The sequence below is a fragment of the Heptranchias perlo genome, chromosome 22, assembly GCF_035084215.1.
Source record: "Heptranchias perlo isolate sHepPer1 chromosome 22, sHepPer1.hap1, whole genome shotgun sequence".
Classification (NCBI taxonomy): domain Eukaryota; kingdom Metazoa; phylum Chordata; class Chondrichthyes; order Hexanchiformes; family Hexanchidae; genus Heptranchias; species Heptranchias perlo.
Genome location: NC_090346.1, coordinates 3,708,057 through 3,722,933, shown reverse-complemented (window position 1 = coordinate 3,722,933; position 14,877 = coordinate 3,708,057). Strand labels below are relative to the sequence as shown.

The window sequence follows — 14,877 nt, the reverse complement described above, 5'->3', positions numbered from 1 at the left end:
GTCGGCTAGATGCCAGTGTTGTAGCTGTACTGGAACAGCTTGGCTAGAGGCGCAGCTAGTTCTGGAGCACAAGGCTTCAGCACTACAGCCGGAATGTTGTCGGGGCCCATAGCCTTTGCTGTATCCAGTGCACTCAGCCGTGTCTTGATATCACGTGGAGTGAATCGAATTGGCCGAAGACTGGCTTCTGTGATGGTGGGGATATCGGGAGGAGGCTGAGATGGATCATCCACTCGACACTTCTGGCTGAAGATGGTTGCAAACGCTTCAGCCTTGTCTTTTGCACTCACTTGCTGGACTCCGCCATTGTTGAGGGTGGGGATGTTTACAGAGCCTCCTCCTCCTGTTAGTTGTTTAATTGTCCACCACCATTCACGACTGAATGTGGCAGGACTGCAGAGCTTTGATCTGATCCGTTGGTTGTGGAATCACTTAGCTCTGTCTACAGCATGTTGCTTCCGTTGTTTAGCATGCGTGTAGTCCTGAGTTGTACCTTCACCAGGTTGGCACTTCATTTTTAGGTGCTCCTGGCATGCTCTTCTACACTCTTCATTGAACCAGGTTTGATCCCCTGGCTTGTTGGTAATGGTAGCGTGAGGAATATGCCGGGCCATGAGGTTACAGATTGTGGTGGAATACAATTCTGCTGCTGATGGCCCACAGCACCTCATGGATGCCCAGTTTTGAGCTGCTAGCTCAATTGCTAAATTTAAATCTGAGATAGATAGCTTTTGGCAATCAAAGGTATTAAGGGATATGGGCCAAAGGCAGGTATATGGAGTTAGATCACAGATCAGCCATGATCTTATCAAATGGCGGAAAGGCACGATGGGCTGAATGGCCTACTCCTGTTCCTATGTTGGGCCGAATGGCCTTTTTCTGTGCTGTAAATTTTCTATGAATAATGATAAGGACTCAACAGGATTTTATCGTCAGTCATGCCTGACGAATCTGTTGGAGCTCCTTAAAGAAATAACAGGCTTGTTGGGTAAGAGGACCTCATGGTTTTTAGGTTTTTCCGAAAGCTTTTGATACTATAGCACGTGAGTTGGAAAGCATGGAACAAAAGCAGAGCTTCTGAAGTGGGTTAGAAAGTGATTAACTCACAGAACATAAAGGGTAGCAATTTATGAAACTGCATTGGCATGGAAGGAGGTGTCTCCTGAATCAGTGCTTGGCCATTGTCTACTGTGTACCAAAATGGTGAGATCAGATGCAAGTTTGCTGATACCAACCTTTTGGTTGGAGTTGTAAATAAAATGGAAGAAGGCGACAAAATAATGGGGGATTTGGATAGATAAGAAGTTAGCTGGCAACTACCAGATCTGTCTTAATATGGAATAGTGCACATTGATTAGATTGGGGAAGGGGAATGGACAGTTGGAATATAAACCAAACGACAAGGAGAGGGGTACTTGCAGATAGCTGGCAAACTATCAGTGCAGTGCAACAGCATGAAAGAAAACAAATCAGATCTGGCGGGGCGGGGGGGGGGGGGGGGGGGGAGGAGGAGCCGACGCCGGGTGGTGTGCGCGCATAACAGCGAGCGGGCCGCACCCGACATGCTGGCAGTCGTACCTCGGGATATATCCCGGGATGGAAGGGGGTACAGCAATGGGGAACTAAACGGATGTCTTTGCAGTAGACATTTGAGCTACAAGGGGAAGCAATGGAACTGTGGGAGACTCAGGTGGACCACGGTGGGGTTTGCATGCTGTACATTCTTATGTTATACTGTTGAGTGGAGGTGGGGGAGGGGGGGGTGGAGAATACTTTGTGCAGCCCAGCCAGAACCATATTTTCTCTTTAATGCTATTGGAGTTGTGGGATCAATATCAAATGTCGGGAAGAGTGGGAATTGGGAAGAGTCTGCAGATACTGGCAAACCTACTGTATATGTAGTGGCTGTGTTCTGACTGGGTGACCCAATATCGATGGTCTGCAGTGGAAATCAGGACAGGAGAAATTAGTTCTTCACAATGTGTTGCCCTACAAACTTGTCTTCATTGGTTTAATTGTCCTAATGTCTTGAACTAGCGGTATCAGTTCTCCCTTCCCTCCCTCCCAGTCTTGTGACTGTAGTCCAGTGGCTTTCTGTACATGGGATCACCTGCAAATATTGAGAAGGTCCTGGGGACCTCATGTCCTAACTCCTCAGAGTCAAATTTTGTTTGAAAATAGCTCCTGTGAAGCGCCTTGGGACGTTTTACTATGTTAAAGGCGCTATATAAATAGAAGTTGTTGTTGAGTGCGTGTCCACTTCACAGAATTGCCTATGAGTTGACACTATTCTGAAGTTGTACTATGGCTGTAATCAGTTGGTATAGACAGTGGGCACTAACTGGGATGCGTTATTGCAACATTGTGGAGGAAGTTTTACTTTGCTTCTGAAGTATGCTATACCTGACTTGTGGGAATAAAATGTGGAACTAGGTACAGGAAAGTAAATGTGTTATTTCATCTTTTTTATTTAAAGAAAACTGACTTTATAGTGTCACATAACAACATATAATAGTACCCTTGGAGCATGTGCACAAAAACACAACTCGTGAATCTGCTGAAAAGTATGACCACGTGGATTTACTTAAATTTCAACCATTGTTAAATTTATCCCAAATAAAGATTACTGTGTAACTGTAGAGGTGTGTGAGTAAATGAGATTTTAATTTGCCTTTATTTACAGGTACCAAAGAGGCTGCTAAAGGTTCTTCAAAGCAAGAGAATTTCCAAGTACTGGGTGCCACTGCTGCACCGAATTTAAGGTATATAACTGAAGTTATTCTGTAATTTGCAAAATTCACTTTTCTAATAATGGTATATAATTCAGATTATTTGAGAAGATTCCACAAAAGTTTTATTCTGATTTGCATTTGTTCGTTAAATATACAAATGTGTGTTTGGCAGTAACATTTCTGCTATAATTCAGCAACAATGAGGCATGTGAGTTCAGGCATTTTGTTAAAGGGAAAGACAGTGTCGCAGTGGGAGTTTATTTTTTAAAAAGTGAATGAGATAACGGCAATTGCCCCTTATTCCATTTCCAAATAAAAGTTGAATAGGCAGGTGTCAGAACTGATTTTGTCAACTAGAGCGGGGCATGGGGAACCAGGTCACTGGGACACTATCCTGTTAAAAGTTTGACATTTTGCTGTAGCTTTGTGAACATATGGTCTTGCCACGCTATATACAAGGCCTCAGTCTGGTGTTGCAGTTCTGTTTTTCCAGTCACCTGTGCCATTTGTTACTGTTGAGACACACAAGGAAAAAGTGCAACAATAAAAATTCACATTCAAGTACCAAAGTACAGCTATGCCCTGAAAGGTCACTAAGTTTACCAGTTTTTCAGTTGATAGCTTTGCTAGCTAGGTGTTGATCCTTGTACAGCTTTGGAAAAATAGGAAATCAAATGGGAGTAGATTTGTGATGAGTGGAGAATATTATTCTTGAGCATGGAGTGTTGACTCCATTATGGTGTGCTGCTTCTCGTTCTACATTTTCATGATGTAGTCTCCTCTTCCTGCTAATGATACGAAGTAGCACAAAACCATTGATGTGATAAGGCACCAAGTCTAGCTTGTACCTGTAACATATTTTAAATCCTTCAAACGATTAAACTCTTCGGAGATGTGATTACTATTTTGGCAGCACATTTTAAAGGAATCAAATAGGCCATGTAGCATTTTCTAAGTATATATTTGTCATGTAACTAATTACGTCAGTTGACAAATGCTATCTTTTGGCAGTTCTAATCATTTGGTTCCTGTTCGCCTGAATGAAGAGGAGTTTCCCAGCTTGTCTGCTTCAGCACCTACAAGTACCACAGGCCTTACTCCAGCTTATACTTCTGCAGCCAAGAAAAATACCACTTTTCAGGAGGAGGACTTTCCTGCTCTTGTGTCTAAAATTAAACAGCAAAAACCCTCAACATCTGCATCTGCATCTGCATGGACTAACGTTCCTGGCAAAAGTGTTTTGAAAACTGTCCATTCCAGCAGCAACAATTCTAGTCGAGCTGTTAAAAAATCTTTACCGACGCACAGTACCAAAACAAAAACAAAAACAAAAAATAAAACTGCTTTAAAGTCTGATGAGGAGGAAGAGGATGATGGTGGTGGATTGACAGCTCAGGAATTCAGAAGTGCACCCACAATGTTGGATATTTCTTCTTTGTTAACTACTTCAACACAGACTGTCTCTAAAGTTGGTAAAAAGAAAAAGATGGGAGGTGAAAAGCAAAATTCGTCACCAGCTCCAGTTACTGATACCGTTGTAAATAAAGCTCAAAAAGAGAACGTTCCAGAAATTAAACAGAAAAATATGCCTGTCACCAGTGTGTTAAATGGTCACACTGACAAACTATGTACTGAAAGTGCAAGTATATGCACACTAAAGGAACCACCAGGCTTTAAGAAGCCTGAAGATGGTCCAAGTCCTTTACCTGAAGAAGATTTTCCTGCACTAGGGAACCCAGTTTTACCAAAAAAGCCACCTCCAGGTAAGAATTCTAGGAATGATGGTGCTATTCTATATTGAAATATTCTAATATATAAGCAAACTTATACATGCATTGGAGTTGAAACAATGATTTTTAGTACTGTGTAGAATGGTGGTTCTGGGGCATAAAAACAGATTAAGTTTTTAACTTGAGCAAAGGAGAGCTTGAGAAAATGGCCAGCATTCTTGAATTATCACTTCTGTTCCCAATATTGTAAACTGAAAGCCACTGCCAAAGATGGAAGCCTTTTTCTGGGGATATACTTGTCCGATGTGGCTACAGGATTGGTATATGGTAGTAAAACTGGACCTGTCGCTGACATATACCAGACATTGCATGGATTTTGCCACTAAATGGAGCAGAGCAGGTGTGTACCATTGATCTCGGGGCCGGAACTTTTTTATTTTACTCTAATCCTAACCTGGGAGGGAAGAGTTTTTAGTGCATCCGTTTTCTTTTTCCCCGAGGAATTTCATTCGTGTGTTTCTATACGCGGACCTTTAAGAATGACCCTAGTTTTAGTAGATGTCAGATTTGCTAATTTCTAGCGATGGATTTAAATTCTGACTTGTGGCAATCAGTTGGTTTAGAATACTAATAACTTGCCACAAGACCTGTTCTTGAGGATCCTGACCGATTGTCCTTTAAGGCATTTTGCTTGATCACAATTTTTGCAGTGACATTTAAAAAAAAAAAAATTTCATTCTCTGGATGTGAACATTGCTGGCAAGACTGGCATTTATTGCCCATCCCTAGTTGCTCTGTAGCAGGTTGATACAACTGACTAGCTTGCTAGACGACTACAGAGGGCAGTTAAGAGTCAACTACGTTAGTGTGGAACTCTAGTCACATACAGACCAGACTGCGTAAGGACGGCAGGTTTCCTTCCCTAAAAGATTAGTGAACCAGTTGGGTTTTTAACGACAACCTGACTGCTTCATGGTCAGTTTCACCAATGACTTTTTTATTATGCATTAAAATTCTCAAACTGCCATGATGAGATTTGAACTCGTGTTCTCTGGATTTAGTCCAGGCCTCTGGATTACTAATACAGTAACATTTCAGACCTTCAAGGGAATATTGAGGCAGTATCAGGTTTTATGACTAGGAAACACTTCTAAAACCATATTTTTGGCTGCATAAACTTGTTGCCTAGTGCCAAGATCAGGACAAGTTCCCCACTATGTATGTATATTAGCCATTGCTGAATTGCCCTTGCCCATGAAGAAGCTTTCTTTGAGTTTTGAGATCCCTTTTTATTAATCTGTATACGACTGCATTTGTCTTCAAACCTGTCTTGTAGTGCCCTTCATCAGTTGAAAATCACCCCTTTCTTGAATTTTTGAAGAGGGAGAAGTGTGTTGACTGTGAGACTTATGACTCACTGCCTTTTGTGATGAGTGCCTCTGATTCTGGACTAGTAGGTTAGATTGTAATTTGACCTTTTGTAGTAAGTGAGCACAGGGCTTTCTGCTACTGTCTAGACAAAGCTTTAAAAAGTCAATATATCCTATGATAGTGAGATGATGGGTTAATCAGCTTGGATAAAATGTTAGTGGCTTTGTCTGAGTTGGGTGGTTGTGAGTTTGAACCCCAGTGCAAGGTTTTAGTATATAATCTAGGCTGCCATTTTAGTTCAGTTCTAGGGTGGTGCTGTATTGTCTGAGGTGCTGACCTTTAAAAGAAGCATTAAGCCAAGCCCCCTCCCCATGTTCTGGTGGTTCAAATGCCATTTCTTCAATTGGGAGTTCTCCTGATGTGCTGGCCATTCCTCCCCATGTTAGCATCTCCAAATAAAAAAAATTAACTGGTCATTTATTTCATTGCTTTGGGATCTTGCTGTTCTTAAAATGGCTGCTGTGTTTGCTGACATACTGGCACTTCAATATAATTCATTAAATATGAAGCATTCAGTGATGTTTCTGGGAGTCATGGCAGGCATTGATTGTATGTGCAAGTTAAAACAAAATGAGATGGTTGTACTTTCAACGAATAATCCATTCGTAACTAAAATGTCTTGTGCCTATTCACCAATGTAGGGCTTAACATAACTAGCTGTATTTATGACCAAACTTTTACTTAGTTTAAATGTTCCTTAGCGTTACTATCATCTACAGTTTAAAAATTTTGAATGACATTTTCAGTCTCCTTTGCAGTTGATAGTTCTGTATATCACGAGGTTTCCAGGTCTGCCGTCATTTGAACAATGCACTGCGTTGTTTTAAAATGTGTTTCAGGTTTGACATGGCTATTCCTTACACTATGTAACCGTCAACCATTTTAAAACATGGTCACTGAAATTTTATTTGTAAGAACTAAATGCTTCTGGTCAAAACTGAAGCCTCACTTTATGGAGAAGAGGTTCCAAGGATTGTACTGGAGAATGGGCAAATGCTGGTATCAATATTTGGCAGCTATGGGAATGCATGGAGATAATGAGTTTCTGAAAAGGCAGGTGGGGCTTGAGCAACCATTTATAGGTAAATGTGAGATCAGGGGCTTGATGCTAATGGCTCAGTGTAGTGAGCAATGAATGCTTTGCTTTGATAGTGCAAAACTACTGTATTGACTCCAAATATTTGGATTTTCCTTTTTTATAAGCAATTCAAAGTTAAAGTTTTAGCGAATTTCAGACATTTAATTCTGAATTTATTTTTTATCCAGGTTTTAACAACTTATTACCAGTGAAGAGCCCACCATCCAACCTTCCTCCTCCACCAGGATTGTCTGCCCCTGTTAGTAAACCCCCTCCTGGCTTTACTGGTGTCCCTCTGAATTCAAACATCAGCGAGCCTATGATTCCAGCACCAAAACAGTATGTAATGTACTTTCCACTGAGGCAATTCTTCTTTTTGTTATCCACTTCAAAAACCAGGGGTTCAGTACTGGTGGATCTCCCTGTCAAAACAGCACAATTAATTTCTATTTCCTTAGAGTATACTCTATGGGTGTGCTTCAACTAGTTTGGATATTTTTTAATCTAAAAGAAAATCTCTACTGCAGCTTTACACTGTTGCAGGGTATGAGAACCAACTCTTTGTTACAAAGAGAAAGTCTGGTAACTTTGGAAAACTCCCGAATAGTGAAGTCCTGTTGCATGTGTTGAGCTGTTCCACAATTAAGCACAGGCTACTAAAGCCTATGCTGCTGCAGATTTTTGGAAAGACTTTGCTGTGTTACCTGTGTTTATGTTGGAAAGCACTGACTTTACAGTGTTCTGTTCCATTGGTGTTTTGAAAAAGGTGCTTTGACTGGTTACGTGCTGTATTTCTAACTCCATTGAAGGCTACATAGATTACTGAGATCCAATAGCATGTTGTGATATCCAGTGATTCTCCCTTTCAGAATGTCCATGGCAATAGAATTTTCTACTGCTGTTTAAGCTTAGTCACTGATACAGATATAAATATAGAATCATAGAATGGTTACAGCACAGAAGGAGGCCATTCAGCTCATCGAGCCTGTGCCGGCTCTTTGTAAGAGCAATCCAGTTAGTCCCGTTCCCCTGCTCTTTCCCTACTATATACCCTACTAATGCAGCAAATAGGGCAGACAGTTTGTGAACAATTCCATTTTGATTCTACATTTTGGGGTACAGTACACTCAGGTAGGGCACATGTCTGCATTTGGATTTCCTAACCAGTGCATTCCTGATATCTGCTGCTGTGTCATGAAAGGAGTCAAGAGTGGAGACCAAGTGCTTTGCCAGGGAGAAGGAGATTCACACACCAATGCTGGTCACAGATCAGTATTGAAAGATCAATGCTGATCTGTGTCCCTTGGCCTTTTATTTTTAAAAAAATGCTCTGAACTTGGAATACTATATTGAAATCTAACACATGATTGGTAGAAGGGCTAGAGTGTGTGTTTTCCTCGAATGAAAGCCTCTCCCACTGGCTCAGGTAATAAATTCACTGCTTAATGTGGAACTGAGCCATATGGAGCAGGAAGATGTCCCAGGTTCAATCTCACCTCTGCTGTGTTGTTGACTGACCTAGTTAGGAGAAGATATATGTTTGGTTCCTGTGGCCCTGTACCAGGAGTGTTAACATTCTTGGCTGTTATCTGGTGACCACTGCCGGGAAGTGTGGATGGCAGTTGAGAATAGGATCAGAATTAGCTGTGATGCTCTCCACTGCTGAATAGTCTCAACAGTTAGGGCAATGTCTATGGAATAGCTCACTAACATGAGTTGGTGTCATCAGGAGAGAAAATTGGGCAAAGAATACTTGAGTTTCTGACATCAGAAACTCCAAATTAAAGTACTACATGGTAATGATTTTTAGGTATCAGTTCTCTAATTTGTAATAAGATTTTGTTGGTAAAACAGATCTATGTTATGTTTTCCAAATGTAGAGATTCTAAAGATTTGATGTATATCCACTAAATCCCCTGCTCACAAAAGAATAAGTGGGAATCATTATGTACTCTTCTAATATTGCTAGGGTGCTTCATACATACTTCGTACTGCAATGTTAAAAACCATGCAAGGAGCAACACATAGTTGAGATGTATTGTAGTGTATGAAAAGTGTTCATTTTTCATTTCCTGATTCTACAGTGCTTTAAGGTAAAAGTTCTGTCTTGTCATGAGTGATCATAGAATGTTTATACTGCCTGTATTACAGGTATCCTTGCATGACTTTTCTATGGTCTAGGGCTTTCACATATTTATTGGATAGCAGAATCTGCTGTGCCATTTTTCCATGCTTTTATTACCTCTATGACTTTTACACTGGTGTGAGATGTAGTCCAGGCTTAATGTTATTTATTATAAACTTAAAGGAATCAATGTAGAAAATAGTTCTTAAAGTTTGGGACTCCCTAGTGTGCCTTCTGTCCATGAGTTCCCAATTGATATATCAGCCTAACATATATGCCATTACCAAATGTCCAGGGTATTCCTATTGAAATGAGGTGGGTGGGGGGAGAATGATGAGACAAGAAATGGCTGCTGGTGGTTTTCTTACCACCCTTTGACCTGGCTTTAAAATTAATTCTTAATTTGCTTTAAATATAGATCTCTACCATCATCAAGTATTTACCTCATTCCTGAGAACTTTCAGCAGAGGAATGTTGAGCTAATCCAGTCAATAAATACATTTTTGCACAATGATGAAACTAAATTCAACAAATTTAGGACTCACTCTGGACAATTCAGACAGGTAAGCTGCAATAGCAAAATATCATATAATGCTAATGGAGAATCATTTTTATCTTGTGCTGTTGCTATCTTTGTAAGAGAGTATTCAGCTTCTCCTTTTCTACGCCACAACAGTGGATTTTTCTTTTGCTTCATTTTATAAAAACAATTAAATGCTCAAGACAGATGTTTTGGATGAAACACAGTGGGAATTAAATGGGAATGAAAATCGGGCAGTTTTTATAAAGGGCACCCAGACCCACAATGCCAGTTTTACAACCAGGTGGCAAGTTCAAAATCTACCCCAGTATCTTTTTAAAAATATTTTTTGCTTTGATTATTTTTTGTGCACATTAAGATAAGGGCTGTCCAGATTGGGGAATGGATGAATCTTCCAGTTTTGGCATTCTGAGTCACCCAGAAGCCCTGCCAGATCAAGTGAAATGCAAACAAATATAGTGAAGCTCCCTCTAATACTATCAGAACATCTACTGCACCATTGTAATATTACTGTCCTTGTGGTGTGATTGAAATTGCCCTCTGCTTTGTGCTGTGAGTGCCTGCCAACTGGGTTGACTATTTATTTAAAGTTGCCTTGCAGCTGCTTGAGAAAGTAAGGGTTTTGCCCCATTTACGTGGAGTCAATTTGTATGCTGGGACTTGGCAGTAAAAAAATTGTTAATCTTTTACACTCATCTTCTGCTGGATAACTATTCTATCCCTAATACAACTTTTGTATTCTCAGAATAGTCATCTGTAAATTCTATTGAGCTATTTGGAATCTGAGTGTGGTTGACTTTCATTTTTACACAACCCTCCATTTGCGTTCATAGGGTCTGATTTCTGCTGCAGAGTATTATAGGAGCTGCAGAGAACTTCTAGGAGAAAATTTCTTGAAAATATTCAATGAACTGCTTGCTTTGCTGCCGGATACAGCCAAGCAACAGGAGCTTCTCTCTGCTCATAAGGACTTGAGAGTACAGGAGAAACAAGGGTCAAACAAATCGAAAAAGAACAAGAAAAATGCATGGCAAACCACTGTTAACTCTGAGCTCGACTGCCAGGTGTGTCCCACGTGTCAACAGGTGCTGACCCAGAAAGACTTTGTCACCCACAAGACTTTGCATTTTGAGGACGATGAGTTTCCCACCCTACAATCTGTGAGCAGAATCATCAGTTAATAATCAGACCTCATACTGCAGACCCGAAGGGAAGACTTATTTGAACTTGTAGAGTAATGATGCACATAGATAGTGTGCGGTTGCTATTTACAGGCATATGTTGCTTTAAGGGGAAAACCTGGGTGAAATGTGATAGTATACTATGTAGGTGAGAGGAAGAAAATGGTATCTGTATTAGAGAAGTGTTAACACAGTACCAAAACCTGCTGCTATACTATTATAGAAAGTAAAATATGGTGCATCATTATACACTTTGAATGTTTTTGAGACTATACTTTCTACACCAATTTGCAAAAAGCAGTACTGAAATAAGTGATTTAACAAAATGTGCCACTTCAGCAGTTCAAAGGTGTTGCATTTGAAATTGATGGCTGTTAAATGCAGCAAATCTGTGTGCAATTGCTTTGAATAAACAAAATACATACTGATGTACACATGCACATCAGAAGAAAGTGTACTGAAAATATTTGAAATTGGCCCAATAATTAATGTAGAATACCATATTTCAAAATAGTTTGATTGGCATGCAGCACATTGCAGCATCTTTTTGTATCCCTTGTAGATATTAATGCACTAAACTTGTTCAATTTCACTTCTAATGACTGCTGAATTTCCCATTTGACAGTTATTTAAATGTAAAGTGCAGGGTTAAATATGATGGTTTAGAAACTAGAATTAAATGCAGGATATTGCATTGCTATATTATCAGATGTTTTTCTTTTGAGTGTATAAAATTGATAGCTCACAAGCCAGTCCTACAGAGTAATGACTGTTTGTTTGTTTTCTCATCGTTTAAGCAGCAGGTCATGCCACCAGTGCATTGAGTTAAATTTTTGATTCCATTGACGTAAGTTGTATTGTGCAATGGAGACAAACTAATATTTAGGCTTAGGTCTTATTAAATTTCATCACAGCTTCAGTAAATTGTGGAGTTCCATGAATTAGACAATAGCAGTGACTGTATTAATGAGATGTTGCAAGATAACAATTTAAATATGCCAGTGTTGCGCTCATAATCTTTATCAACAGCTCAAAAATTAAGCCTTTTTAACTTGGCTGAAAAAAGTTGTAATTCTAGAATAAGTGGCACAGGCAGGATCACCCTGGAATATAGTGAAATCCATGATAGTGGAATGGGTTTACTTGTAACATTTTGATTAGTCGTGGTTGTTGTCTGTATTGTTATAGAAATCTTTTGATCAGTGATGGTATTCATTATCACCTTTAAAAGTTTTTAGTGCAGAGATTGATTTATATATTTTTTTAAAATAAAAGCTTAAGTTAGCATATTTCCGTTGATATCTAGTGCCAGCAGTCACTTTCTTGCCAGTTTTCTGTTTCTTCTTTCTCCCACCCCCTTTCCTGAAGGCATTGATTTTTAGTTCCATGACCGCCTCCAGGCCTCTGGTATCTTATCGAGTTGGTCACTATTCATGAGTGTCAGCAGGCTATGGGGGCATTACTACATGGTCCAATCCTTTTCTCCTCCTAATGCCTGCACACCTGCCTGCAACCTTCTATTAGTGGTTGCTAATTAGTGATCAGGAGCTGGAACCCTAGTTTTTTCCCTCTCTAACCCAGGGCCCTGAGAACAATTGTGGTGCCCCTACTGATATCAATTAACTCTGCACAAAACAACTTGGGACTTTCGTGTCTGTATGGCAGTCACTTGCCAGGTAAATTCGTTGACCCATCAGATGAACTTTTTCAGTGACTAATGAACTTGTTCATAGTCTACTTTTATAATGCAGATTCAAAGTCACTGTCTCTGCATGAGTAACTGACATTAGATGAATTGTCCTTTTATTTCCAAGGATCAAAATTTCACTGGGCTATGGGTATTTGGGCTTAGATGAGTAGATGGTTTTTTGGTATTCCAGTGGCCACTATCTCCTGCACTATATTCTCTTGTATCAATCTTGCCACTAAATGATGCTGTAATGACTTAGTGATGCAATACACTCCTGTTATGTGTTGATTTGATTTAGCGGGAATATATATTCATCACTAGTTAAGATGATTATGCTGCAGTATAAAGTGATTTTTGAATTTTTTTTAAATTTAGGACTGTTTTAAAAAGCTTTGCCTATATTCTGTATAATTTAATATAAAAAGAACAGTTAACAGGGTACCATTTGAATAATGAGAATGGGCAAACTGCAAATTGTACATGAGAACCACTCATGAAAAATATTCATTGGGAGTTTATTTTTTTAAGAAAGCACTTAACTGGACTAGGTATTCGAGTAAAGTAACCTGGACTACTTACAATGACTTATAACCACTTCAGGAGTGGTCTGAGTCACTGGATGTCACCAGCAGCGCACAAACTGCACAATGAGTCAATTGAATTAACCACCATAACTGATTTTGCTTGTTAAGCACTAAAGTGGTGCTGAATTAAAATGAATGTCCAAGTCAATGGAACAAACATTTAAAGAACAACTAAGTATGCCTGTGCGTGAATATTCAATATTATCATTACCATCGCTTTGGGTAAAAACAGATCAACGTCTTCTTGAACAACTGCTGTTTTAACATGAAACTTGGAGGTCCAATTTTGATTTATATTCCTGGCATACTAAAGGAAATGACAACAAATAGGCTAGTGTGAAAGTTATAAAAGCACAAACTGAAACTATGTAATTTTCTATAACCAGGATAAACATGGCTGGGGGGATGAAATGAAATTAATTGCAGGTAGCCACATTTTATTTTTATTTTCTATCTTTGCTTCAGTAGCATTAATGTTGAGGCATAATCTAGGTGATTTCTGAAGTCTAGATTTGGGATTAAGTGTTTGCTATAGACAGTTGATAACATCTTATGGATATAGTATATTAGCAGACTTTTGGTACAGAGAAACTCCATGCTTTCTGATGTTTTCTGTTCAGTAATCCGTTTGAATTCATAGTACCCCAGCACACGCATGCAGCTGGCCTCCAAGATAAGAAATATTGTGGGATTGGACTCTGCATCGCTATCTTAGTGGACTTAAACCATGCTATATCTTGATTTCTGGAATATGAAACACCTGTACATTTGTTACATTGGTTCTGCATTTGTACCTGTTTACCACTAATTTAAAATATTTATACCCATGCAATTCCTGCATTCAATGAATGTTTGTTTGGCTGAGCACTAATAACTGAGTAAGTTTGCCTCAAAAGAACCATATACAGTATATCCTGGAATTCTTGAAGGGTGCCAATAAAAACTGTTTATGCAATAAGAGATGTTTGGTTAATGCTGTGTTTTTACACAGAATAAACACATTTAAAAGGTGCATTTCAGATGGCAGGATGGACACCACACACAAACCTGAAACTATTACAGTTTATGGGACTTAATTATAATCACTGTCAAAGACAACAACTTGAATTTATATAGCACCTTCAATGTAGTACAACGTCCCAATGCTGTTGCTGCTGCTTCCAGCATTAAGTGCCAAGGAAGAGTTTTACTTCCTTTGTTGAACTTTTTCTGATGTGCATTCTTCTTCCCTCTAAGATGTCAACAGTCCAATGACATGAGCTCCACTTACTTTTTCCCCACTCACCCAAAGATACATATACATTTTGTGCTTTGTGTAGAGTCATCTTGCAAAGTTTGCTACATCCATTGCAAAGGGGGTACAGAATCCAGGAATTCCAATCTGAAAATATGTTGAGCTGGTCAAATATCGTATATTAGACTTGGTACAGAGGAACTCCATGCTTTCTGATGTTTTCAAAAAAAATGAACCTAATTTAGTTATCGATTTATACATGTTTTCTATTCAGTAATCAGTTTGAATTCATAGAATCCAAGCACAAATATGCAGGTGGCCTCTAAGAGTCCTATTCGCCTTCTGTGTTCATTGCTAGGCATGCAAATGTTTACATTTGTACTTCAACATTTTGGCCCAATATAAAATGTCTGCTGCAGTTTGTGGAACTCTCCAGTGCTGTCAGATGGAACTCTGCTCCTTTATGTCTAGATGTTCAGAAGCACAACTTAATGACCAGTTACTGAATTAGAAATGCTAGGAGCATATGTTGGGCTGTAAGCACTGAGACT

The 14,877-nt window shown here is 39.3% G+C and overlaps 1 protein-coding gene across 2 annotated transcripts in view; it reads left to right on the top strand.

Moving 5' to 3' along the window:
• The window catches only part of znf598 (zinc finger protein 598), a 33,755-nt gene extending 19,703 nt beyond the window's left edge, over positions 1–14,052 (top strand). Inside the window, exons 8-12 of one of the 2 annotated variants that reach the window (XM_068002831.1) lie at positions 2,684–2,762; positions 3,744–4,495; positions 7,160–7,310; positions 9,515–9,659; positions 10,471–14,052. In XM_068002831.1, the coding sequence (XP_067858932.1) occupies positions 2,684–2,762; positions 3,744–4,495; positions 7,160–7,310; positions 9,515–9,659; positions 10,471–10,818 (1,475 nt within the window). In that variant the 3' untranslated portion in view covers positions 10,819–14,052. Of the gene's footprint in view, positions 1–2,683; positions 2,763–3,743; positions 4,496–7,159; positions 7,311–9,514; positions 9,660–10,470 lie in introns of those variants that run through there. The other variant, XM_068002832.1, reaches the window with a different exon arrangement.
• Positions 14,053–14,877: the final 825 nt, after the last annotated feature.